Source organism: Phaenicophaeus curvirostris, chromosome 2 (genome assembly GCF_032191515.1).
Source record: "Phaenicophaeus curvirostris isolate KB17595 chromosome 2, BPBGC_Pcur_1.0, whole genome shotgun sequence".
Taxonomy (NCBI): Eukaryota; Metazoa; Chordata; class Aves; order Cuculiformes; family Cuculidae; genus Phaenicophaeus; species Phaenicophaeus curvirostris.
In genome coordinates, this window is record NC_091393.1 from 22,427,080 (window position 1) to 22,455,003 (window position 27,924).

The 27,924-nt window shown below is 41.7% G+C and overlaps 1 protein-coding gene across 1 annotated transcript; it reads right to left on the bottom strand.

Annotated features, from left to right (window-relative positions):
* Positions 1-1,217: 1,217 nt before the first annotated feature.
* Positions 1,218-25,227, bottom strand: FBXO9 (F-box protein 9). Its single transcript, XM_069851493.1, has 13 exons — positions 24,944-25,227; positions 17,711-17,788; positions 16,574-16,732; positions 15,362-15,419; positions 12,377-12,476; positions 9,998-10,128; positions 8,616-8,730; positions 7,823-7,941; positions 7,446-7,536; positions 6,424-6,519; positions 5,573-5,666; positions 3,877-4,031; positions 1,218-2,611 (listed from the first exon to the last, which is right to left on the bottom strand). The coding sequence occupies exons 1-13, from the start codon at positions 24,944-24,946 to the stop codon at positions 2,503-2,505; spliced, it is 1,308 nt and encodes a 435-aa protein (XP_069707594.1). The 5' UTR covers positions 24,947-25,227; the 3' UTR covers positions 1,218-2,502.
* Between the last annotated feature and the right edge of the window lie 2,697 nt (positions 25,228-27,924).

Consider the following 27,924-nt stretch of genomic DNA (forward strand, 5'->3'; position numbering starts at 1 on the left):
GCTCAGAGCACTGAATCACACCTTATCTACTTCCTCCCTGCACCTACAGCCCAGCAGCATACACAGAGGTTGAACTGGTGCTCTATTCTTTTATACAAGTTAATAATATAAAGTAAAAAATAATATAAAGTAAAAAGGACAATTTCCCAGCAGTAAACTAGTTAATAGTAACCAGTGTCTTTATACGGTAATTAAAAGGATGATAAGAACATGGAGTCTTTAGCAATCAAAGCTTTGCACTACTGGAAGTCGCTTGATAAAACGAAAGAAGAGCAACTAGTCACCCATTTCTTTGCTGAAACAAGTATGATTTTCATAGCTGCACATGAACTGACAGTACTAGTATCTGCTGGTAAATCATTTTGAGAGACACAACTATCTTGACTCTCCTATATTGCTAAATGCAGAAGAACAAGCACATTAGCCACAACTTAAGACTCAAAGAAGGCTCACATAATTTTCTTGGTGAAAGAATATTTCTTATAATCCTAAAATAATCATTGACAGAGACTTCTGTTGAAACATCTCCACTTACAACAGGACATGAGCCAGCTTTTCCTCTGTGCTCAGAGGGTGTTTTAAATACATGGCCAAGGCAAGAAAAAGAAAAGCTTAGAAGCAGGTAAGTCTTGGTATGAAAAGATCTTTGAATTGAAAGGCTCTTCTATTACATTCAACTTGGTTACAGGACAAAATTATACTTAAACAAATAATTAGTATTATCTTTCAACAAAACTTTTGACACTTCTCAGCAGACAGAATCAGATCTTTCTTTCACCCTCAACAGAAGTGTAGGTAACGAACATCCTTCCCTGTTTACAAACTTGGCAATCTTTCAAAACATGAAGCTGATATTCTAAGCAACTGTTTTTCCCTTCAGCAATGAGAACACAATATACTCCCTATTACATGTTCTGTGGTATGAAGTAACAGTGCAACTGCAGAATACAAGCACAGGCCAAAGAAGGGTTGTTTGCAAAGTCTTATTAGACTAGGAAGAAAAATCACAAAGTTTCAGATACACACACCCTTATTCAGAACTCACGTACCTGAAAGCTTCTTTGCTTTTCTCAGGGAAGCGGTAAGCAGTACAATAAAAAGTCACTAAGAGGTTAATTCTACCTGCCTTGCACGTAGTTTAGGCATGGTGAGTCCTAACTAAGTCTTTAACTGTATGAAAATAATGATTTCTTGGCAAAATAAGAAATGGCAAGGGATTGCACGTTCAAAATAATGATTTATTGATGTATTTTTAATCATGAAGCTCCTTGCAAAGATACACTTCATAAATTATGGAACAAGTAGAGTTCTTTCCACGGCTTTCACATTTTAGTCTTCAAGTTTGGGTCAGTATTTTGAAATGAGATGTTCAAAGGTAAATTATGCAAAATAGCTGTAAAAAAACTACACTAAAAAGCTTCGGTTCTTTCAGAATCCAAGATACATAGATAACAAGCAGCATTACAGTGTCTGCACTACACCCCAAGCGATATATGCAGGAGAAGCAGCGTACAGTACCTGCACCAAACCTCAAGGTACATTTCATGTTTAGCAGTACACAGCACCTGAACATCTACAGCAGCCTCAAAATTTATCGTAGTACAACAAATGCTCAACGGGTTTACAGCATCTGTAGCAAGGTTAGATGAAGGGTTATTACAATCAAATCCAAGTGAGCCTTGCTTACCTGTGCATTCAAACCTGGCCAATGCACCAGCATTCCACCACTGCACTGTGACAATGCCCGAGCAGAGCCTCGTACCCTGCAAACTCGTCCTACAGCACAAGGGAAGAGTTCTCTGCCCATAATCCTCTCCCTTTCATGCCCACCCTGTTGAGAAGACAGGCTCCACTGACCTTCCACCAAGATCGAATTATATTTATGACCAACTGACACCACTGCATTGGTGGGGATGAATCTCTGCAGTTAAATTTTACACTTCACGCTTGCTTGTCCTTGACTGTTTTCTTTCTTAAGGTTGATGTTGACAAAATGCCAAATCTTAAAGGCAAACAAAATAAGTTTAATTTAAAGAAAACATTTATTTGAAGTTCTTTTAAATCACACTGTTTAACAGATATAAGACAACTTTCTCCCCTTTACATTTCAGGCCTCCAGCAGAGACCACGCACACTATCCCAAGGACAGTGAGACTTTCCTATGACAATTCCTTTTGGACAAACCAGTGTCCAGGCAGATGAAGACTCACATTTTAAGCAGATTGATTTAAAAAATCAATTTATAACAAAACAAAATCAAACAAAACAAAACAAACAACAAAACTTTGTTATTAAATTTTTGTCACGAAGTAAAGCTGTTTAATACTTATAAGCTTGACCTCAAAATGAAACCCCAGCAATTCATAAACAAATAGAACACACTGCCTTCAAAAAACTTCCTAGAATTTTAAAATGTTCCAAATATATACACATGTATAGCTTAAGTGCTCCTTAACTACAACCTTTAATTCATGCAGGAGTTGTGAGAGGAAAAGGTGTTCCCTAGAGCGGCTTTTCTGAATATGCAGTAAAACTCTTCACTCGTGCAAAGAACAAAGGGGTGTACATTTTGTCAATGTCGAAAGTAGTAACAGCTGTCTCACCAGTCGATCTACGAAAAGTAATGTAAAAAAGGTAAATTAGACACAAATTGCTGTTTAAGTTCCTCAATTCATGTTCCACAGTACAGTGTGTGCACCAAACTACAGCTGGAATGCAAGTGTCTTTCATGCTGCCTCCTTCTGAAAGCATGAGTGGTGGCCAAATCACATTATATAGAATACACCTCTATTTTAATATTAAAAAAAACCCCACACTTTCCCTTTTCATTCTTAATATTAGCTCCAAAAACTGAAACAGCACAGGATGTCACTCAAGTTATCATACTAATACTGAAGTAAAAAAAAAAAATCTTTTTATTTGTTTCGCTTAGAACTCTGAATTCCAACTACAGATTGACAGACAAAAGTATTATGTTTACAAAACTTTAAAAGAAATCAAAGTATTTCTGCACATGAGTGACAAAAAGCATACATCCTCCTGTCTGTGTTTTATACTCATCTTCATTTTAATTTCAAAAGGACACCAGCATACTGAGAGGTATAGCAGAACCTGAGCAGTACAGAAACTACATGCTGAAAAGAATGTCTGCGATATTGCCACTTCTTCATAAATTAAATATGAAAATTTAGTTTTTATAAAAGCAATTTTTCTGTTTATGGAAGTTATTCCTACTCCCAGCCACCAGAAATTTAATCCCTAGACTTTATATACTTACAGCTCAATAGCTGAGACACATCACTATAAAAACATATAGAGATTATGACTGGAAAACAAGGCCTAAATCCACTTTAAACGGCGACATCAAACATTTTAGAGTGTCAGGTGCAAAACCAGTGGCCATGGCTGTTGCTTGATTAGTGATCAGATCAGTCATATGCCCCTATTTCGCACTGCTGGATTATAGAGATTGTAAGCGTTACAGTTCTCACATGATGGGTGCGGACAGTTCTAGCTTGCAAATCCACAGAAGAGGAGAAATGCACCTTAATGAATATGCAAGTATGTTTTCATTTCACTATCACTGCAATATTATGTTGATTCAGCTCTGAAATCATTCAAACTTTGTGCATAAATCCTGCAGTTCTTCTACTTAGGAAATTTCCCACATCATTCTAAAAAGTTACTAAAGTCTTAGTATTTCCTAAAGTAAAAGTTTATTATGATATATAAATCAGGACCAGTTACTGGTATCGGGACATTTTGTTAAAGCCTCCGTAAGTCTCAGTCTTTACGTCTTCTGTACTTAGTGCTGGGCAAATGTCACCTGCAATTCTATAGTTAAGTGTCATTTGATCTTGTTCTCCCTTTACTTACCTGTAAGTTATGTGACAAGAATGATGTATCCAGACAAGTTTGTTGAACCTCTGGCGCCCACTGGAGCACAACTGTAGTCCTACATGGAAACTGTGATCTGCTTCTTGTGCAGGAACTCGTCGGAAATACCTGAACTTGTGGTAGTCGATTGGTTTCTGTACAAACAGAAAAGAAATGTCACGTCCTACAAAAAAACTCATTGTGCAACTACTTATCCTGAAGCCTAAATAATTAAGAGGACAGATCATTAAACTCTCATATTTAAAAGCAAGTGCTGGTGTCCCTTGAAAATATATGGAGGGCCACAAAAATGATGTGAGGGCTGGAGCACCTCTGCTATAAGGATAGGCTGAGAGAGTTGGGGTTGTTCGGCCTGGAGAAGAGGAGGCTCCTCAGAAGGGGAGATCTTATAGTGGCCTCCTAGTACCTGAAGGGGCTACAGGAAAGCTGGGCAGGGGCTTCTTCCAAGGGCCTGTAGTGATAAGATCACAGAATCACTAGGTTGGAAAAGACCATCGGATCATCGAGTCCAACCATTCATATCAAATACTAAGCCATGCTCCTCAGCATCTCATCCACCCATCCCTTAAACACCTCCAGGGAAGGCGAGTCAGCCACCTCCCTGGGCAGCCTGTTCCAGCGCCCAATGACCCTTTCCGTGAAAAAGTTTTTCCTAATGTCCAGCCTGAACCTCCCCTGGCAGAGCTTGAGGGCATTCCCTCTTTTCTTGTCCCGTCACTTGGGAGAAGAGGCCAGCTCCCTCCTCTCCATAGCCTCCTTTCCGGTAGTTGTAGAGAGCAATAAGGTCTCCCCTCAGCCTCCCCTTAAACCCTCTAGGCTAAACAACCCCATCTCTCTCAGCCACTCTTCATAAGACTTGTTCTCCAGCCCCTTCACCAGCCCCTTTACCAGCTTTGTCGCTTTGTCAATAACGGGGGAACAGCTTTAAATTGGAAGGGGTAAGGTTTTGATTAGACACTACGAAGAATTTCTTCACTATGTAGGTGGTGAGGCCCTGGCACAGGCTGCCCAGGGAAGCTGTGTCTGCCCTATCCCTGGAGGTGTTCAAGGCCAGGTTGGATGGGGTTTGAGCAGCCTGATCCAGAGGGAGGTGTCCCTGCCCATGGCAGGGGGGTTGGAACTGGATGGGCTTTAAGAGCCCTTCCAATCCAAACCATTCTATGATTCAATGCACTTCTAATTCTTCACAAGTTTCCCTTGACAGACATTTTGTTAATCATAAAATTTTGTGATGTAAATTAGTTGACTAAATGATTCAGATTTCAGTTAATGAATACCATTTATGTAGTTTTATTTAATGCTGCATACAGTCATAACTGATTCTGGAAAATGACCTCTTCATCCTTCCCTTCTGTTTGTTAACAGTGTTAACAAGCTTCCTAATAGCACCACACATGGTAATGAACACTAAGGGGAAGAATGCCACTTAAATGTGAACTAGACATTTATCTGTCTTAATAAAAAGATTATTACAGATTTGGGGGAAAAATGCAAGATAAATTACTGTGCCTATTTACATTTTCTTTTTAAAAATTTAAAAAATTAAATGCATTTTTTCACCCTCCAGTGTAACGTCAAACTGTAGACACTTTAAAATAAGCAGTCTGAGAAAAAAAAATTATTAAAAAAGCCCCCTCCTCAAACTATTTTTCCTCTATTCTATTTTGCTACCTACCTCCTCCTTTTTCTTCATTATGACAGCAAATACTTTGGTTTGATTGTCTGTTTCCTGGGAAAGGCGATAATGGCCAAGCAAGATTGCATCCGTTCTGGAAAGTTAAGAAGAGCATCATGTCAAGGACATAAAAATATCTGTCTCAAAAAGCAATGTACCTAAAATACAAATATCAGCAATGAAAAACTGACTGACTGCATATCATAATCAAGGAAACTATTTTTTATTTCCATTTAGCAAAGTACCAGGCTCATTGGCGGCAAAATGTTGAAAACATTTTGGAAGGTTGCTTTTAATTCCTCTAGACAGGACAGGAAAGATATGTTGGTCAGTTCTACCTAGTCTACTGCTAAATATTTTCAGACTTATAGTGAACAGCTCCAACTTGTCCTGAAGTTGCAAATGATTTTCTATGTTTTTAACAAGTTTGTGCAAACATTAAAAAGAAACAAAGCAATAACTCAGTCATATCTCACCAAAACCTTCAACTTCCTTCAGTCAGTCAACGAAACGTGAGAAGGCAGTCAATAAAAAAATAGAATCTTTAAAAGGTTTCTAAAACCACCAAGCCAAGAGTATGCATTCTTCCACCTACTTCCTTTAATAGTTTAAAATCATATAACCCACAAAGGAAACCTAATTACAATGTCAGGACCTTAAAAGGAAAGATATCTTTGCATAAAGGCCAACATCTATTGTATTTCTCAGAATGAGAACTATAAACATCAATAACAGAGCATAAATAACATCCTATTTTTACTCGTTTTGCTAAGCCAGGGTATAGAACCTGAGACAAAAGCAAATAGAGATTGCCAGGTAAAACCCAGATGAAAATATTTTGTTTCAATAACCTTGTATTCTTAGTCCGTAAGCGAGGAACTATAGACGGAGGATCTTCAGGAGTTGTTAACATCATTACTTGACCATCTGGAAAGAATCTCAAATACCTGCAAAAATATAATTACACAAAATAAACCTAGAAAATATATCTTTTTTCTATTGTTTGGGTTTCTTTTTAAATCACAAGATGGTTCCCAGAAGGATATAGAACTTAACAGACAGTAGTATTTGCAAGCATTCTTCACACGATTTACCAGAAAGAAGAAATCAAAAGAGGGTTTTGAAGATTAAAAGATCAAGTTGTGAAGAGTTATTAAAGAGGGCAGAAGTTCATGAGTTTTGTCATCTCTAATCAAACCAAGAAGGCTACCATGGAATCAAAACTGTCCTCAAGTTTCTCCATTCCTAGCACTGATTGAGACAAATGCAACAAAATCTTAATTACAGTATCAGTCCAGAGTGGACAATGTCACATGGACTTCTCAGGTTCTGCAATTTGATCAATTTATGCAGTACACAGATTCTGTGCTGATGTTTGTGAGACTACAGAAATAGCCATGATATTCAATAACTTCTATTAGCAGTTTCCAGCAGAATGGAACACCAAATGCTGGGAACAGTATGGTGAAGGACAGCAGAAGAACAGGCTGAGGAAACAAATGACAAGGTATTTACAGCAAGTTGAGAAAACCCAGCCTCTTGATTATTTACAAATGCTTATAAATAAGCTAGAAGACCCAAAACAATTACTATATCAGAAATATAAAGCAGAAGCGATTTGGGGAAATGAATCTGTGGGTGAATATTAGTGTTACTGTTCAAGTTTTATCTACATGAAATGGTATAACTGAGGACAAAACGCATTTCTAAGCTTATCTCTAACTATCAAAATAAATCTTATTTCTTAAGACTCACACACCGTAGTAGTTCCCCTGAGTTTTACAGAATGATAAATGTTTGTAGTATCAAGGGCTGCGTTTTAAGAACTTAGGAGAGAGAAACATTTCACTCACTCATTGTACTACAGTTCTACCTGTAATATTCCACTTGGTGCCACGCTCTATAGAAACCGTCCAGCGATTGTTCCCCTTGACGTATGTATTTTGTCTTGCTGATATATACACCTACGGGAAAGGAAGATAGAAATATACAAATAAGACTTAAATACATAAAATATTTAAGATGAAAAAAAGAATCTATAACTTTTGAGTTTACATTTGTTACTTAAATACATGAAAGTTTTTATTTGCATCCCCTGCACCCTTCCTTTCTCTTCACAGCTGTTCTACAGATTCAAAAGCCCAAACAAATTCAGATTAGGTCCCCAACATCATAAACATCAATCTCACCAGATTACTTCTGTCACAGTTACATGCAGTAAAAAAACTGCTTTGAAAAAGTATACCTTACCATCAAATCGAACCCTAGGCCTTTCCAAAAACATTTCCCTCCAAGAGGTGTATGGAACAAGCTTATTGCAGCTCCTGCCCCATATTTTCAAGCAGACTTGATGCCAGATTTCAGGATCTCTAGTGAAAATGAGAAAAAATGAAATTCCTTAACTTTCCTACAAACCTTGTTTAGCTTTTATATATCAAAGGAACACGCTCCATTATTTAGTTTGGATGCAACTGAAAGGAACTTGCTTGAACAACAATAGGTCATAATTTAATATCACTGACTAAATTACTTAATCCTGGAGAGTCTGAAAGCCACTTCCTCCTCCCAGTGAAATTCAAGAACACAATGGCGTTTTCAGCCAAGTAGAGGACAACAACATTGCAGCAGCCTGGCACTTCTCTGTCTGGCAGTATCAGGACAACAACACAAGAGAGATTATTCCAGAGATTGACTTTCAAACAAGATACAGCAAGTAAGATTTTCAGCAACATTTTTTATTATAGTAAAGTTGTCTATCTAACATACTCTTCAGTGCGTATTCAAAAGCTGATTAGCACTGTGAGAAGCATAACATGAAAACTGCCATGGGAGGAAAAAGCAGGACATAGTCCTATACATACAATTTAGCAGCCTAAAAGCAAAAAAAAACCCCAAACTCACCTTTCTAACATAGGCAATTTTACTCTATGGATTTACTACCCACCTGTACATACTGTTTACACATGCCTGAGTCTAAAAAAAAGCTCTTTTTTTTTCATTAGAGCAGAGAAAAGCTGCGTTCTAGATAACTTATCTACAATACCTGGCACAAATGTAAAATCCTCGACAAACAAGAGATAATTGCTCTAATGATCTTAGGTCCAAGTCACTCGAAACCACCCATCTAAAAATGTACATTAGTACTTCCATAGGCAACGCTGCAAAGAGAAAAGAAAACCTTGTTAGATAGTAACCTGTAAATAAATAGCTTGCCCATAATTTCAGTTTTGGTAATTTCTGAGTTCTGACTTCCCCTAAAAAATCCTACTTAAAAAGACGTTTCATTTTAGAAAAAAAGTCGCTACATATTAGCATCATGGTAAGATGGCAGGATAAAACAATAGTTTCAGACTACAAATATCCACAACTTTAAGGTGTTATAGCAAAATCCCACATAGACTGCTGTGATGACCGAGAGGGATCCTTTCCAGCCTACTACCTTCTGAAGCAGACATCACGATTTCAACAGTTTTCTGTCTGCAATAAAAGAGTCTGTAAACAAGATGCTGTAATGAAGGACCAGCAGGAAGGCCAAAAATAAAACTAGAAAGAGGCTAAGACTGCTGCTCAAAAAGGTCATCTCCTGAGATCATTTCACAATAATGTCTACATCATCTTGACTTTACTGGCAAAAAAAAAAAAAAAAGATTTCCTGACCAACCAACACTGTTTTCTTTATGTTTTAACTTCAACAGCTTGCTACATTTACTTTATTTTCCTTCCTTGAGCAGAAAAGTGGAGATCAGGGCAGTATTTCAAAGAGCAACTGATAATTTGGGATGCAAAACACACACTTTAGAGCCAACCGATTTTAAAAGTTCATAGCATGTATACACTGTACAATTTAATCTCATAAGGAAATCTTACGATGACTATCCTAGAACTGAAGCTCTGAAAATCACTAACCTTCAGAAGCCTTTCTAACACAGTCCTAGTTATATAGCCCTTCTGAGCCTGCACTTGTTTGTTGTAAAAACCTGATACAGAATCAGATAAAACCATGCACATTCTTCTCAGAATAACTGTCTCCTATTCACACTCATAGAATTGCAATGAATCTTTGCAAATCAAAACAAAAGACCACACATTTTCCTTTTACAAACATTAACTGGATGGAAAACTGGAATACTCTTACTTCGGCAAGTTGATTCTAGCAGCCGCTACTTTCAAGTATGACTCTGATCCTGAAAATTTCTACTTAGTAGTACTACATGGAAAAGCTTGTGCGATAAAGGCTAAGCCAGGTATGAGGAAAAGATCTGTTTAGCTCACTGATGATCTTTTTTACTTAACTCTTAACCATAAAAGTACATAAAGAAGTACTGTGTACACTTCTTTGAAGCTGGCTTTAGAAATGAAGGAGATAAATGTATTAAAAAAGTCAAATATCTCTATAAATTCTGCCTCTGAACTCTTATATCATACCTGAGATATGGGTCTGGCTGACATCAACCTCAGGCTGACAAAGTTTGACTGAAGATTCCTGCAGAGTTAACTGATGCTGGAAATCCGACAGGAGATCAGCCATTTTGTCATCCTCTTTGTTATCCTCAACACTAGAAAAGGACGAATGTCGACACTGTGATATTGGACAAAACATACCAACAGACATCCTTACCTTGGCATCAATCTACTGTCTCACTCTCAGTCAGCTTAGTTGTTTCCTGTAGGTTTTTAAAGCAATCTCATCTCTTCACACAATAAAACAACTTCTGCAATCCTGTTCAAGTTCATTTGGATTTTAATTGAACTCATCTGACAGTAACAACTTTTTTTCCTTTTAATTTCGATTCCAGTTTCTTTTTGGATTTGAGCGCTCACTGTTCACTGGTTTTAGTGAAGTAACTGAAGAATTGCTTAATCCCGTGAAAAGACAAATCTGATCTTTTACTTTGTCTGAGATAAGCTGTATGCAGGATATAAGTTACTAACATTCCTTGAAAGTTACATTTTGTAATCCTTGTCACAATGGAAGACACTAAAAACAACTAAGGTTTGTTTTGGTGTTTTTACTCTTCATTATTCACTGAAGGGAAAACTTTCCTTTAGGAAAAATACCAATTCTGTAAACAGGCAGACACAAAAAATTTCAGGAGTAAGAACACGATGGCAGAAGAGAAGCAATAGGCTTGGTACTGATCAGTAAACTTCAAGGATTACTAAGTGATAAAAGAAGGTTACCACATTAAAAAAAATAATCTAAATTTAAGTTGTATGTCATAATAGGATCCTTTAATAGGTGCACCAAGTAACCACAAACTGCACGACTCCTTCATCTCATTACAAAACACTTTATTTCCCCTCACTTAGGGTAAAAGCTACCTAAGAGATCCCCCAATCACTTTTTATTATTCAATTCTATTCTAAGCAAGCTTAACAGAGTGAGCTGAGAATACAAGCAAGCAGCTACCAGACCTACCAATGGATTTAAAAGTATTACAGAAAAGACAATTATGTTTAGGGCTGTCATAACTAAGACCACAGTAAGATGTTGCATTGGATATACCTTCCTTTATTTTCATGAATAGATCCCTACTGGCCACGCTATAGATTGTTTTTTCTCACCAAGAGTGTACGAAACATCTACAACAGTAATTCAGAAAGCAAGACCACCACAACTAGAATTTCTTGAGAAGACAGACGCCTACAAATACAGCTTTTAAACAACAATTAAAAGTACTGCCTGTTTTTCCTTCACTGTCACATAGTGCAGGGGACAGTGCAGCAACATTTACAAATCTGAATGCAAATTCATACTCTAAGTGGCAGATGGACAGAGAGGCTTAATGAATAGAAAAGAGAAAATTATGCTAAAATAAGAAAATAATCTTAAGAAAGCCAAGATTTTTATGTGACTGTAGTTTATTACCCACGACTTTTCACAGCACACAACTGCACAGCAAAGATTTCGTGTTAGCAATGCATTCAGAAACTAAAGTAACAGATGTTGACTCTTTTATACTGAGTCAACTACAGCACTGAAATGGTACTGCCCCAAGTTAGTAACACCACACAGACATGGCTGCACTTTCCTCTTTTATTCTCAGTTTTAAACCCCTTATTTTCTTGTAGCTATCAGCAGCACCTATGGCTGCTAGCAGTAAGCAGTGAATTTCAAAGCTGTTTCATAAGCTTGTCTTCACTACACTACGTGAGATATAACAGACGTTTCAGCCCTAACCCGAGTCCTGTCCTCAAACATAAGTCTTGGGCTCAAGTTAGGTCAAACTTAAGCTCTCTCACACTTGGTATGTTGAGGCCAGGGCTATACTGATGCTTATAACGACAAAAGACTAGACTAGTCAGATTACAATCTATGAGCTCTATTTGTTGGAAATGTTCCCATTTGGCTGTGGAAGTCGGCACAAGAACAAGTGTATTCCCTTGCCTTATTATGATGTTTATTCCACAGTGTAAAGCTTATACTAATTTACCGTTTTGCCACTCACAATTCTGTACATGATCCTAAATGTATAACTCAGAAATCTGACGTCCAGAAGTCAAAAGTAATAAGTGACTGATGCTTTTTTCATTAAGAAACAACATATCTATTTGTAAAGCTTCTACGTGAATTCAACTAGCTCCAAACAAGCCTGTTACATCCCCTGAAGTACAGAAAAGTCCTCCTTGAACTAATGCATCTGGAAAACTTCTATGAAGCAGTCTATACAAAAGAAAGTAGACAAGTTTTCCAAATGTTGAGACTTACATCTGCGTATCACAGTATAGTGTTCACATGCTTTAAAAACAAAATTGCAGGTTTCAGTACTCCTATACACTCAATTAGTATATTTTCATACTTACCACCTCTTTCCAACTCCATCATTATCTGGAGACCGCGTATAGGTGATCTTAAACTCTATGTCAGGTACAAGCTGCATGGCTAGACGATAAAACTTGATGGCTGAAAACAAAGGTTTAATGTTTAAACATGTCTGATGCCTACAGCTGCCTATGAAAGCAAAGACATTTTTTCAGAGAGATGCTTTCAGCTAAAAGCACTGAAAAGGTGGAAAATGCCTTTTCCTATTAAATCTTATTTAATCTAAACTGATTAGGTTTAAATTCCATACAAAAGAGAGGCACATAAAGCACCTTCAAAACTAAAAACTTAACGTACTCTTTCAGAATAAAAAGCTCTCTTAGATGTGTTTCAGTTTCTAACAATTTACCTTAACCACTACAAATTCAGATAAGGAGTACAAATTCTACATTTTAACAATACAAAGTCCTGATTTTGTTTGCTGTTCAACACTTACAAAGCTTTCCCAACAAGCTGTAAGGATATTAGGCATTATATCCAGAAGTAACCATGAGGAATAAATATGAAAGAGAATTTGAAAGATGATGCAGGTATCCAGTATAATACACAGAGTCATTCAGACTTACATAACATTAAAAAGGTGAAAAAGATCAACATAATACCATTGTACTTTTAAAACATCCACAATAGACACAAACCAAACAAATTTTTCTGTGGCAAAACCCTGGAAACTGCAGAAGACACAGAAGCAAAACACTGAAGGTGAGAAATATGAAAGGAGGAAAGCAGCCTTCTTTAAACACTACATAGCAAGCACAAGGCTATAGGGCATCAAGTGAAAACTGACAGACTGGGCTGTAAACACTCAGAAAAAGTATTTCTGCCTCTTAACGCTCGAAGATGCTACAAACACTTAATAGAGAAACAGGCCAGGAAAATCATGCTGTGGGAAAGAACTGTTATTTAAGCTGCAGAATGTTTTCTTCTCAGTAAAGTCTGTGGATCCTTCTTAATTTAAGTGGATTAATTGTATGTACATTCAGCCTGTTTTAAGATGGGTATTAAGATGATATATGTATTTATGTCTCTTTGTATTGTCACATGGTGTTATCAAGGCCGGAGGGCAACTCTCCCTCAGTTTGGATACTTAAAAATAAAACCCAAAATAAACCACCAGTGAGTCTGGAGCTCAGAATTTCACACACTGAGTCTGAGAAGCCTGAGTTTGGGTAAGTGTTCCTACTTCCTTGAGTTCCTACCAGTGCCAGTGACTGATAAGTAGTATCCTTTGGCTAGTGAGGATGAGGAATACCAGCAGCCAGCTAAACAGAGATCAGCCTCAACTCTAGCATTTAATCTTGCAGCAAGGCTTGTACTGTACTTAACCATGAACATGCTGCTCCGCATAACTTGCAAATGTCAGGGACCAGCAGATTTTAGAAGCAGGCTGAAATGTCACTTGGATTCTGGTGACCTGGGCCAGTTCAGCACAAGTAAGTGTGGTCTGAAAACAGATGTCCCAACGCGTGCTCAGTAACAGATCTGTGCCTGGTGCAGGGCCATGTTTCCTAGGTCTCGTATAAATGTATGTACAGAACCAGTTTTGGTTTTTTTAAGTCTCAAATCAAATTTAATTGAGAAAGAATGGATTTATACTCGTGCAATCCAGATGCCTAAAACACCCTTGGGAATCCAAGTCTGTCAGATCTCAGTACTCCTCTACTGCTGTGTTTGACATACAAGCTAAAGTTTTCATTTTACATGCACAAAGCTTAAATAGACGGCTTTCCTTACATTTAATTTTTATTTACTTGGAAACTGTTGGTATTAAAGAATCTTCACAATCCTCTGCATGATTTCCTAAATGGTAGCTTACATCTCAGATTTAATTCTGATGGTTTTTTTTACTGTTCAGCTAATTCTATACCCAAACCACAAAATACCTTAACCTAAAGTAATTTTGCCCTGTAAAAAAATGCAGTAAATTAAAACTGAACCAACTAATCTTATTACCTACTAGGGACTCATATTTCTGAGTTCATTGGAGATCTGGAATAATAACCAGAATTCCCTTGCAAGAGAAGGAAAACTCCCATGGTGGAGAGGAAATTTTGTATTCAACAGGTGGTGGAGTTCAGGTAGTGGAGTTCAGGAGCCTCCCAAATACTCCAAGTTTTGCATATCTTGCCATATTTTGCATATCTTGCCATACCTGCTCTTTAATCAAGGTGGCCAAAACCTCTAGTAGATGAGCAGGATGGCACGTATGTTCTGTGGGGTTTTTTTTAATGAAAGAAATAGAAAAATCAGTGTAATAATCAAGTCACCAGTTATTACCTGGTATTTCCACTATTGACCTACAAGACTTGAAGTTAGGACAAGGGTTTTGCTCTATATATTCTGGAAAGTAAATATGAGCAAGAAAACTTTGAATTTCCATTTTTGCTAGTGCCGATAGCAAGAGGGCAAGCATGCTAACCACCTTAAATATTTATGGCAAACCTCATAAAACAAGACTACCAGATTTAAACATTTACTTGAATTCTTTAAGAAGCATCTTAGCATGCTGTGCAAATAAAAAAAAAACAAACCCACAACAACAAACAAATAACAACAAAACAAAAACCAAACAACAAAACATTCCACAGGTTCTGTTTGAAGTGGAATAACGAAAATTGCAAGTACAGGAAATACAGTATATTGCCTTGTTTAATTACTGTTACAAAAGTCACATAAAGAAGCATGCTATATGAAGAAGCAACCCAGTGCTTCAACACATTGCTACATTTCAAAATATTGTTGTTTTGTCTGAAGGCTAGAAATTCTTCCCTTGATCTCACTCTAGCTTCAGCTCAACCTTAGAACTGCAATATGATAGCCTTATTATTTGCTTATCCAAATAACAAAGCTCTGAAATTACCACAAGGCTGCAGTTTAAGTTCACTGGCATCATGCAATCTTGCCCATAAACCAGAGTGTTAAGATTCCTCTACAATAAGGGTGCTCGTTATAGACTTCTATATTACCTTCGTAAAGGGCCCCATTTTGTTCTTCTTCCACTGCCTTCAGGAAAAGTTCTTTTGCCTGCGCAATAAATTACACAGAACACTTCTTAAATTCCTTAGAAATACAAGCACATTGCCACTTGACTTAGAATTATTTTTGGTCTTACCTACTGTACCAAATGGAAGAAATTAATAAAAGAGGTCCATAAGTAGAGTGAGAGGACATATTCATGTACTACAAGCCTTAAGTAAAACTTCCAATCAATAAACTATCCACATTCCTGCTGCTCGCCCCTTAACCTCAGTCTTTCACAGAGCACACTGGTAAGGTGATGCAAAGCCAAGCATAAAACCAGGAAAATCAGTCTAGGATTATCAAAAGACATCAACATGGAGAAAACAGGCAAATCATCTCTGTTGTTTTCATAGAATCATAGAATGGTTTGGGTTGGAAGAGACTTTAAAGATCATCTATTTCCAACCCCCCAGCAAAGAGCAGGGACACATCCCGCTATATCAGTCTGCCCAAGGCCCCATCCAACCTGGCCTTGAACACCTCCAGGGATCCACATCCACAACTTCCCTGAGCAACCTGTGCCAGGGCCTCACCACCCCCATGGTGAAGAAATTCCTCCTTATGTCTAGTCTAAATCTGTCCCTCTCCAGTTTATACCCATTCCTCCACGTCCTATCACTACAAGCCTTTGTAAAAAGTCCCTCCCCAGCTTTCTTGTAGCCCCCTTCAAGTACTGGATCCTTCTCCAGGCAGAACAACCCCAACTCTCTTAGCCTGTCCTCATATGGAAGGTGTTCCAGCCCACTCAATCATCCTTGTAGCCTCCTCTGGACGCATTCCAACAGTTCCACATCCTCCTTATGCTGAGGATTCCAGAACTCAACACAGTACTCCAGATGAGGTCTCACAAGAGAGGAGCATAAGAGCAGAATCACTTCTCTCAGCCTGCTGGCCACACTTCTTTTGATGCAGCCCAGGATACAGTTGCTCTTCTGGGCTATGAGCACACACTGCTGGCTCACATCAAGCTTCCCATCAATCAGCACCCCAAGTCCTTCTCTGTAGGGCAGCTCTCAATCACATCAACCTCCCCATTCTGTATTGAAACTGTGAATATTGAAATTCTACATTTAATTCAGCATTAGCTTTTAGGGTAGTTATACTGCAATACTGACAGACACACAAAAACACCCAAATGACAGATGGGTGTTTTGTACCTTTTCCTCTTTTGCTAGCTCCTGTTTCCCTCTGGCATCTACAGACTTTACTCCAGGTCCTCTTGAAGATGCTCTGCATGGCGGAGGTTCCAGCCCACTAGAACTCATACCTGGGGAAAGCTCAAACATCCACTGAGCTCTGAACATCTGGAGCTCTGCCTGCAAAATCCAATTAACTCTGATTTAGTATCATATACGCAGACAGTGCATCTTCTGAGGAGAAATTATAGAGTACAAACACAAAAAACAATTTCAAAATTATGCTTTACACTTCCAAGTCTTAAATGGGTTCAGCAAGTTTAGACACAGAGTTTGCAACTGTTTTACAGTAGGTGTAAAAAAACCAAAAAGTGCACGAGTACTTGTTCAATCTCATTAAATCATCTAAGTGCTTTTATCAGGACTGTTCACCTCAGAAGAAACATTGATGTTTCAAGAAGTGGTTGTTAGTACTACAGTTATGACCTAAAATTCCATAGAAAGTATTCTTTCCAGACATGCTGTTTGTTCTTGTTTATGCAGAGTTATCTTAAGCAAGATACCAATAAGCTATTGAAATTAGAATTTATAAAACCTAACTTTTTGTAAACAAGTATACTAAGCTTTATGACAATCAAGGCTGTTATTTATATAGTATACAAATAAGACCTTACACTCCTTCCTCTTTTAAAAAAGAAAGGCCTATGCTCTGTGAAACAAGACAAGTTGTAATTCTTGCCATGCATTTTCTTCAGCATCTCTGAAGTTACACTTCACTAGTCTCTTGCAATCATCACAGCTTCCAAGGAGAAACTACACAGAAATCTTGTGTTGTAAGAGAACACACTTTTGTATCAAACTCCTTTTGTCAGCTTAAACTGGAACTTGATCCCTACAGAAACAGCTGTTCGATTTCTATGGTTTTTCAAAGAAATTTCAAATCTGCCACACGATTCCTTTTCATCAACATAGATAACTAAAGACTGAATTTAACACTTGGAACACAATGCAAAATTTATCGATCTCACTTTTGGAGGGGCAGACAGATGAAGCATTTGTCAAATCAATAAATGTGAGGTGACTAAATGAACAAAAGTAATGCAGCCAAAATCACAACAATATTATGTTTATAAAAAACAACTAGCAAAACAGACATACCTGAAGATTTGCTTCACCGGATCTTTCATTATCATCGGTTCTTACCAAATCAGAGTGACAATCTTCTTCAGCTTCTGCCTAGTAGAGAGCAGTCAGTTGTGATTATAGAGTCTGCTTAAGTCCCTACGGTGCATTCGCAAAGGTCAACTGTCATAGACACTCATTAAAAATCACTCAAGCATACTCCCCTTTTCCCCATCCTAGCCACCTACCCCACAGATCAATCTTAATTGATGATAAAAATTAATCTTAAATTACTAGCATTGTTTGCATTTTCCTATTAACCCAATGAAGTTGAGGTTTGTGTTTCAGGCACATAAATTCAACAGATTAGTTATGTATCACCTGAAGGTTTCTGTGCATCAGTGCACTGCTGTGATACCTGAATAAATACACTAAATGTCAAAGGCAACGAACAGAACCAAAGCTTCAATATTAAACAGCCACGTGCTTCATACAAGAAATTAGAATTTAATCACTATCTTCTCATTCTAAAGATAACAAGTAGTTTTGATTGTTTAATATTTACAAAAGCACAAGAGGACTAATGTTTTGAGTAACAACAAATACTTTATTAAAATTACGGGATGGTACCAGCAATCTCAAAAACTCATGTGAAACTAAAAAAGAAATTTATTGTAAAGAAAAAGAAAAGATAGCATGAGAGCTGTACAGCTGTTTTTATTTATAGTACTGCTTTGAGACAGGTTAAACAAATAAGACCTCAGTTAAGGCCTTTAACTAAACCTAATGGGGCTCTACATAGGAGTTACACAGCTAGTTTATAAGCAAAACTTAAAAAGAAGCAAATACGTTCTCAGTGTGAAATACACTGAGATTTACAGAATCTCTATTGAAGCAAAGGAAAACTAAACCTGAGCATCAGTGACAAGCCACTCCAGTGACAACCACAGCCAGATGCCAGTCAGGGGGAGAAAAAAGTTCAAAAAAGAGGGCATTTTTTTTAAGTTCTTCCTGCAGCAGAAAGATCCCAGCTTTTCTAAAATTCTGTGCTGAAATTCACATCTATAGTTCAGCAAGTGGATAATGCAAAGCTAGATTATAAGAAGGTAAACCTGGCATTAAGGTTACCACAACTATTTACAGACGCTTTGTTTCCCACTCCTTCCTATACTAGATGGCAGCACTCGAAAGTCTTCAAGTGACATTCTCAGTAAGATTCTTCACAAATCTTGTAAAGAAATCTCTATCTCCTGCACAACAAAAGTGCAGGAATCAAAGTATTCTTGTATTCAGAAAATTTATAAAACTTTTATAGCATCTGGAAGTTCATGATCAAACTACAGTATCCTGGCAAACCTCACGGGAAGGCAATGTTTCATCTTTTTATCTGGTGACAAGCACCTCCCTGGAATTCAGCTATAGCACTTGTCACAGGTTTCCCAAACGACCACAAACTTGTCATCTCTAAACATGTTTTCACTGATGTCTCGGTCAATTTACCTTTTGCGTTTGATAAAGCAGGCAGTGCTGGTTTGTTAAAGTAAACAGATACCGCATCTATTTCTACACTCTGACTTAAAGGCTGTACATTTTTAATTTCTTGGTGGAGAAAACAGGCAAGCCAGAACACTCCAAAGCACAAACAGTGTTAAATCTGAGCAAGGAGTAAACAACTTAGAAATTTCACGTTGATTGCAGAATTTGACTGCAGGCAGTTAATGTCCTGTGAGTTACATCAGTCCTATCACATTATTTTAGCATCCAGGGATTACATCTACAGTGGCCAAACAGAGAGAGACGAGGAGAGAGCTAGCACTAAAATAGGTATCTTTTAAAGTATCTTATTATGTCATCCAGAGGGACCTGAACAAGGTGGAGAGGGGGACCCGTGGGAACCTCATGAGGTTCAACAAGGCCAAGTGCAAGGTCCTACACCTGGGTCAGGGCAATTGGCAGTTTCAATACAGGATGGGGGACAATGTAATTGAGAGCAGCCCTCTGGAGAAGGACCAGGGGGTGCTCACTGATGAAAAGTTCAACATGAGCTGGCAACGATGCAGTCAGTCTGGGCTGCATCAAAGAAACATGGCCAGCAGGTCGAGAGAGGGGATTCTGTCCCTCTATCTGCTCTTTTGAGACCCCACCTGGCGTCCTATGTCCAGTTCTAGAATCCCAAACATAATTAAGTACATGAAACTGTTGAAACGAGCCCAGAGGAGCGCATGAAGGTGATCAGAGGGCTGGAGCACCTCTGCTATGAGGACAGGCTGAGAGAGTTGGGGCTGTTCAGCCTGGAGAAGAGAAGGCTCCAGAGAGACCTTACAGTGGCCTTCCAGTACCTGAAGCGGCTAGAGGAAAGCTGGGGAGGGACTGGATGGGCTTTAAGGTCCCTCCCAACCCAAACCAGTCTATGATTCTATGATTATGGCACTGGGCTGACACACAGAAGGCTATTACTGCCTTCACAGAGTGCAAAGCTTCTGGTTTGCAGCTGAATTATTTCCAATCAGCTCTCAGTCTGGGCTGAATAAGCCCAGGTTTAATCTGCAAAATGCAGAGAGTAGTAAAGTTATTCCAAAACTAAATCAACATGCTATCTTCTTGCGCAATAAAGGCACACTCATTAAAACGTTTACCTCATGAAGTCTGTAAACAAACTAATTTAAGAGTTAAATTTATTTAGAAGGTTATGAAGATGGCTGAAGTTTACCTCACGTTAAAGAACTTTTTGTTTTAGTAAACTGTCAAGGTGTCTTGATTTTCTTCCCCTTGTCTCTATTTAACTGTTCTACCTCTCCTCCATTTCTGAGTCAGTCAGTCATGGTGCCAGACCAAATGCTTCCAAAACATCATTCAATGCTCTTTAAAACTTAAAACGTTCTCTCAATCTGAACAAAAATTACACTATACTATGAAGACCTAGTCCACAGCCTAAAAGCGGTCAAAAAAAACATCATGAAGTTGATTGCCACCATAATTTTGACTTTCATCACTACCTCTTCCGTACAGAGCATACGTGTGATCTGAAGTCTCTCCTATCAAAGGTTTCTCTTCTGGCAGCAGTGGCAGCATAAGTGACCATCCCTCCGTATTTACCAGTAAAGCAATTCATTCAGATTGCTAGTGCATGGCTAACTGGACTGGAAAGCTGATCTTTACAAACAACCTTTCTGATACTTATTTCATCTGCTGAAACCCTATGGTTTTGTCAGAACAAATAAGTAAACACAGGTATTGCTGAAGCAAGGATCTTCACCAGCAGACAGCTCGGACCACACTCAAAGCAGACTGCGACTTGTCATTGCCCTCAACATCAACAGCTAAATCATAGTTACAGCTTCTGAATGTCACAAAGCATTGTACAGTAGCTGCTTAGTGGATAAATTTCAAGACACTGCAGTCCTGGAGCATATCCAGAGAAGGGCAATGATGCCAGTGAAGGGGCTGGAGAACAAGCGAGGAACAGCAGAGGGAACTGGGGCTGTTTATTGTTTAGCCCGGAGAAGGCTGCAGGGAGACCTTATCACTGTCTACAACTGCCTGAAAGGAGGCTGTAGCGAGGTGGGTGTCGGTCTCTTCTCTCAGGTGACAGGGGATAGGACAGGAAGAAATGGCTTCAAGTTGCACCAGGAGAATGTCAGACTGGACATGAGGAAGAATTTCTTCTATGAAGGGGTTATTGGGCACTGGCAGAGGCTGCCCAGGGAGGTGGTGGAGGCCCCATCCCTGGAGGTATTTAAAAGACAGGTAGAATAAGTGCTTAGCAATAGGGTTTAGCAGTGGACAGGTCCTTTTGGACTTGATGATCTCAAAGGTCTTTTCCAAACTAGCATTTCTATGAAATCTAGCTTATTCACCTTTACACCGTTGGCCTTCCTCCAGCTACAAGTCAGCTGCCATATAGAACAGTGACTTCATTCTGCTTGGAAGAGAGACATCCTTACTGTACACTGATCAGCTCCAATAATTCTCCATGAGAAAGGGGTAGCCACTCAAGCCACCAAAAGTCAACATGTCAAAAGTAAACATTTGAATCAGACTAAGACCTGTAGAAAGAAGTCAGCTGAGTCAATCCAATCCTGATTTATTTGCAAAGCTTTAGAAATTGTTTGCCAAAAGCAAAACTAGTTTATTTGTACAGCTTACTTTTAACTGTTTTGCAATCAAAAATTACATGCTGATTTCCTCAGAGCACAAGCCCTTACTGAACTGCCTGTAAGGTCAACTCCTTTAACAGTTCAGATCTTTGTTTTCGCAAATGAAAGGCAAGATCAGAAACAGTTCAAAGGTGATTGTCACCAGCTCAACAGGGCTGTATAGAACTAAAGGATAAACAAGCACCACACAATGAAACAGTAACTGATGGCTATCGTTCTTCCTGGTTTTATAAGAAAATTAAGAAGTTGCCCCATTTATCTGTCAATGTGGTAGAAGTAACAACATATTCCAACATAAGAGTTTTAGTCAGGCTGGTAAGGAACTTTAAAAGCTCCTGCATGACATAACTGTTTAACTTTGAATGATCAAACTCTCATCATGGGTACTTGAACCCAAATTGAGGTGCAGTCAGGAAAACAATACTGAAAGTGATATTTCTGCTATGAAAAATCACAAATTCAAGTAAGTAGAGCCTGGCCCAGGCACCCCTTGGAATCACCAAGTGATTTTACGCCACTTGTTTCTGTGAGGGAAGGAGAAAGGCAGGGTTTATCTGTAATGGCATAGTGGTTTGTTCAAGTGTCTCTACAGAGCGCGACATGGGTCCTCCATGAAGCAGCCCCCTAAAATCCCCCGTGGGTGTGCTTCCTCGCAGCACCTGCAGCACCAGTTATCCAGGGTGTTTCACAGAATGGTTTGGGTTGGAAGAGAAGTTAAAGCCCATCCAGTTCCAACCCCCCTGCCACGGGCAGGGACACCTCCCACCAGACCAGGCTGCTCAAGGCCCCATCCCAACCTGGCCTTGAACATCTCCAGGGATGGGGCAGCCACAGCTTCCCTGGGCAACTTGTGCCAGGGCATCACCATCCGCATCATGAAGAATTTCTCCCTAATGTCTAATCAAAATCATCCCCCTTCCAATTTAAAGCCATTCCCCTACGGCAAATTACTACAGGACCTCAGAAAAAGTCCCTCCCCAGCTTTCCTGGAGCCCCTTCAGGCACTGGAAAGCTGCTATAAGGCCTCTCCAGAGCCTTCTCTACTCCACACTGAACAATCCCAACTCTCTCAGCCTGTCCTCGTATGCGAGGTGCCCCAGCTCTCGGATCATCCTTGCAGCCTCTTCTGGGCCTGTTTTAACAGTTCTATGTTCCTCTTATGTTCGGGATTCCAGAACTGGACACTCACAAGAGTGTAGTAGAGATGCAGAATCCCCTCTATTGCCCTGCTGGCCACGCTGCTTTTGATGCAGCCCAGGACAACGCTGCCCTTCTGGGCTGCAAATGTACATTGCCAGCTAATGTCAAACTTCTCATCAACCAGGACCCAAAAGTCCTTCTCCTCAGAGCTGCTCTCAATCACTTAATGTGGCCCCCTCCTCCCCTCCCTTCCCCTTCCCTTCCCTTCGGCTCCCAGTGCCCTCCTTTCCACTTGAGGTTCTCAGCGCATCCCATCTCTCCCTCCTTCGATCCCATCTCTCCCTCCTTCGCTTGCTCCACTCCCACTCCACCCCACCTCACCCCAACCTGGGGCTCCCAGTGCCCCCCACCCCCCCGCTCTCACTCCTCGGATCTCTGCATCCCCTAATCCCCTACTGCTCTCTCATTACTCCCCCCCTCTCCTCATCCTCCACCTCCTCTCACCACTCCCTTCTCCTTGGGGCTCCCAGTACCTCCCACTCCTCACTCCTGCACCCCTCTCCCCACTTCCCCTTGCACCCCCATCCTCCCCATGGGGGTTCCCAGTACCCTGTCATGATTCCCAGTGCCCATCCTCCCCTTGCCCCACCGTGGGTCTCCTAGTGCCTCCCCTCGCCCCTCCTCTCGAGGTTCCCAGTGCCCCCCCTCCTACTCTCAACCCCTGCCCTTCCCGTGGGGCTCCTAGTGCACCTCTCATGATTCCCAGTGCCCCCCACCACCTCCCACTTCTCCCGGGGACTTCCAGTAACTCCCCTCCGGGCTCCCACTATACCCCATGGCTCACCCTCTCCACCTCCTCTCATCCCCCCTCCCCTCCTTCCTCTGGGTTTCCCTGTGTGTCCCCTCCTGCCCTCACCCTTCTGCCCTTACCATGGGACTCCCAGTGCATCCCCCATAATTCCCAGTGCCCCTCCCACCTCCCCCTTTCCCCCCAGGCTACCAGTGCCCTCTCCCTATGGCTCCCCTCCTCCCCCTCCCCTCGAGGCTTCGTGTCTCCTCCACTCGGACTCCCTGTTCCCACAGTGCCCCCCAACCCCGGGGCCTCCCACCCCTCCTTCTTTTCAGGGCTCTCAGTGCCCCCCCAGACCCCCTGCTCCCCTGCTTCCCCACGATGCCCAGTGCCCGCCCTCACCTCCCCCCAACCCCGTACTTCCAGTGCCTCTCCCCTCGGGACTCACATTCCCCCCTCATGGGTCCCTTCCCTCCTCCTCCTCCTTTCACCCCCCACCCCGAGGCTCCCAGTGCCTCCTCCACTCAGGCTCCCTCTCCTCACAGAGCACCTCCCCCACCCCGGGGTTTCCAGTGCCTCCCATCCCTCCTTCCTCTTGGGGGTCCCAGTGCCCTCCTCCTGCCCTCGCCCCCCTGCCCTTCCCTTGGGGCTCCCAGTGTGCCCCCCATGATTCCCAGTGCCTCCCTCCTCGGTGCTCCCCTCACTCCCCTACCGCCCCCCTCCTCTCAGCGCTCCTAGTGCTCCCTCCTGCTTGTCCCTCCCCTCCCGCTTCCCCTTTCCCCTCAGGCTCCCAGTGCCCCCCCCCTTGCTCCTCCTCTCACCCCAAGACTCCCAGTGCCCCTCCCTCGCTTCCCCTTCTCCCCTCAGGCTTCCAGTGCCTCCCGCCTCTCTCTTTCCTCCCTCCCCCCCATGACTCCCAGTGCCTCCCCCCCACTTTCCTCCCTCTCCCCCATGACTCCCAGTGCCTCCCCCTCTCTCTTTCCCCCCTCTCTCTTTCCTCCCTCTCCCTCATGACTCCCAGTGCCTCCCCTCAGGCTCCCACTGCCCCCCCCCTTGCTCCTCCCCTCACCCCATCACTCTTACTGCCCCCGCCACTCCCCCTCCCCCTCAGGCTCCCAGTGCCTCCCCCCTCCCTTTCTCCCCCCTCTCCCCCCATGACTCCCGGTGCCCCCCGCCCCTCACCATGCTGCCCCCGCGCTCGGGGCGGCGCTGTCCGGTCCCGGGGGGGGGTCTGTACCCTGCTTCCCCCCCCACCCCCACCGCCTCCGGCTCGTTCCGTGTGTCCTCCCCCCGCCGGGGGGTTCAATCTAGCAGAGTTCTCGGTCGGAGAAGCGCACCACGCAGCGGGAGTCACTGCGGGCCCTGCGTACGGCAGCCATGTTCCCGGCGAGTGGAGGGCCCGGCGGGGGCAGCCGGACAGCCGAGCCCGCAAGGTCAGAGCGCCGCCTCACGCACGGGCCGCTACGAGTCGCGGGCGCCGGCCGCGCGGACTACAAGTCCCGGCGTGCGCCGCGCCCTCCGGAGAGGCTCCTGCTCTCGGCGCTGCGGCGCGCTGCCTGCTGGGAAATGTAGTCCTCGGGCTGCGCCGGCTGGGAAGCCGCGCTTTCCCAGGTCGACCCAACCTTGCCTATAGGGAAGTGTAGTCCTCCCCGGGCAGAGTACCCGTCCCAGCGTGCACCGCGGCGTGAGAGAAACACACAGTCATGGAGTCACTGAGTAGTTTGGGTTGGAAGGGACCTAAAAACCCATCCAGTTCCAGCCCCCCTGCCATGGGCAGGGACACCTCCCACCAGGCCAGGCTGCCCAAAGCCCCATCCAACCTGGCCTTGAACACCTCCAGGGATCCACATCCACAACTTCCCTGAGCAACCTGTGCCAGGGCCTCACCACCCTCATAATGCATGATTCCTTCCTAATGTCTGATATAAATCTTTCCCCTCCAATTTAAAGCTAGTCCCTGTCATCCTAAAGCTCCATGCCCTTAGAAAAAGTCCCTCTCCAAATTTCCTGTAGGAGTTGAAATAATGAAACAGGCACACAGAAATATCACTTTGGGAAAAAATGGCAGCCTCCTCACCACAAGAAGGATGTTGAGGCTCTGGAGCGAGTCCAGAGAAGAGCAACGAAGCTGGTGAGGGGGCTGGAGAACAGGCCTTATGAGGAGCGGCTGAGAGAGCTGGGGGTGTTTAGCCTGGAGAAGAGGAGGCTGAGGGGTGACCTCATCGCTCTCTACAACTACCTGAAAGGAGGTTGTGGAGAGGAGGGAGCTGGCCTCTTGTCCCAAGTGATGGGGGACAGGACAAGAGGGAATGGCCTCAAGCTCCACCAGGGGAGGTTCAGGCTGGACATTAGGAAAAACTTTTTCATGGAAAGGGTCATTGGGCACTGGCAGAGGCTGCCCAGGGAGGTGGTTGATTCACCTTCCCTGGAGGTGTTTAAGGGACAGGTGGATGAGGTGCTGAGGCCATGGTTTAGTGTTTGATAGGAATGGTTGGACTCGATGATCCGATGGTCTTTTCCAACCTGGTGATTCTATGATTCTATGAATATTGAGATTTTAACCGCTGCCAGGTGATACCGAAAGTAGTTACTATTACAAAAAGCAGAATACTTTGGTTTAAGCTAAAGTTAACATTTTCATCCAAGTAACTATTTTTTTGAGAGTTAGCCTGAATGTCCCTCTGATAGCATGGGGGTTTATAGCATGTTTATTTCCAGACACTATTTGTTGTTTGTTGTTTTGGAGACGATGATGTCTTGTGTTAAGTATGATCTGTGCCAAATCAATGTCTCTTCTTCTGTAATCACCTCTGTTTGCAGTCTCTCCCCATCTCAAACGCCAGCTCTGAAAAACTGGCTCCAAGGCTCCAATTAGCAAGAGATTTGTCTGTTGTGAAGTCATGATAACATTAAAATGAGTCCTTGGAAAGGAATAGAATATGCATAAGATTTCTGGGAAGAAATATTCATATGCATATAAATGGGAAATCTGTTGATACTAAACAGGAAAAAGCTTGAGTTTTACCATATTGCCACACTATATTCAGACCTATTGATACTGAAAATGCTGGCAAATAAACTCTCTGAGACTCGTTTTGGAGTTTTAGAAAGAAAACATCCTTTATCAGACCTAGGCAACACGAGGGAGTGATCTCCATCAGTCACGTGCAGCAAGACAAAAGCTGGTGACAGAATGTATTTCCCAGTTACAAGTGTACGTATAAATCCTCCCAGAAACCTTACGCATATTCCATTACTTTCCAAGGACTGATTGTAATGTTGTTATAAATTGCACAACAGTCAAAGCTCTTGCTAATTTGGAGCTGGCTCCAGCTCTCTGCTTGACCTTTTCCTTGAGAAAGGGAGAAATTTGAAACAGAGGTGATTACAGAAGAAGACACATCTGTTCTGCAAAGATCACGCTGAACATGATGTTATTATCATCGAAGAATGGACAGGGTCTGGAAAAACAGTCTAAAAGAAAACATGTTATCAGAGGGACATTCTGTCTAACTTTCAAAAAACCACAGTTGCTTAGACAAAACTTTAGCTTAAATCAAAATAGTCTACCTTTTTTGTAATAGTAACTACTCCTTGTATCACTATAAACAGGATATTTTCCACAGAAACCAACCAGCCAAGCTCCTTTAAAAGCAGGCCTAACTTAATGTAGGAGGAATACTTTCTGACTCTAATTCAAACTTGCTATTTTGTTTACAGATGCTTCGAATGAGCATCCTCTCCTCTCTGAAGCACTGCAGCCTGGAGAACCGAAAGTGAAAGCTGCCAAAGCCGAGAAACACAAACGGTAAAACACCTGCAAGTGCCTTTTAAAACATGTTCCATGCTTTGGCAATAATGCAGAATCACAGAATGACTTGAGTTGGAAGGGACCCACAAGGATCATCAAGTCCCACTCTGATCCCTGCACAGAAGAACCCCAGCATTCATGAATGGTTGGACTCAATGATCTGGTGGGTCTCTTCCAACCTGGTTATTCTATGATTCTATGATTCGGCTAAATTATTACTATTCTGTTTACCCTCAAGTGTTAGTCCTTTCTTTGTGTTTATCTCGAGCTGCTAAGCAATGGTTATCCTGTTCATCAATGGTTAATTCACCTAGCCCCGTATCAACGTGATGCTCTGATTAAATAATTCAAT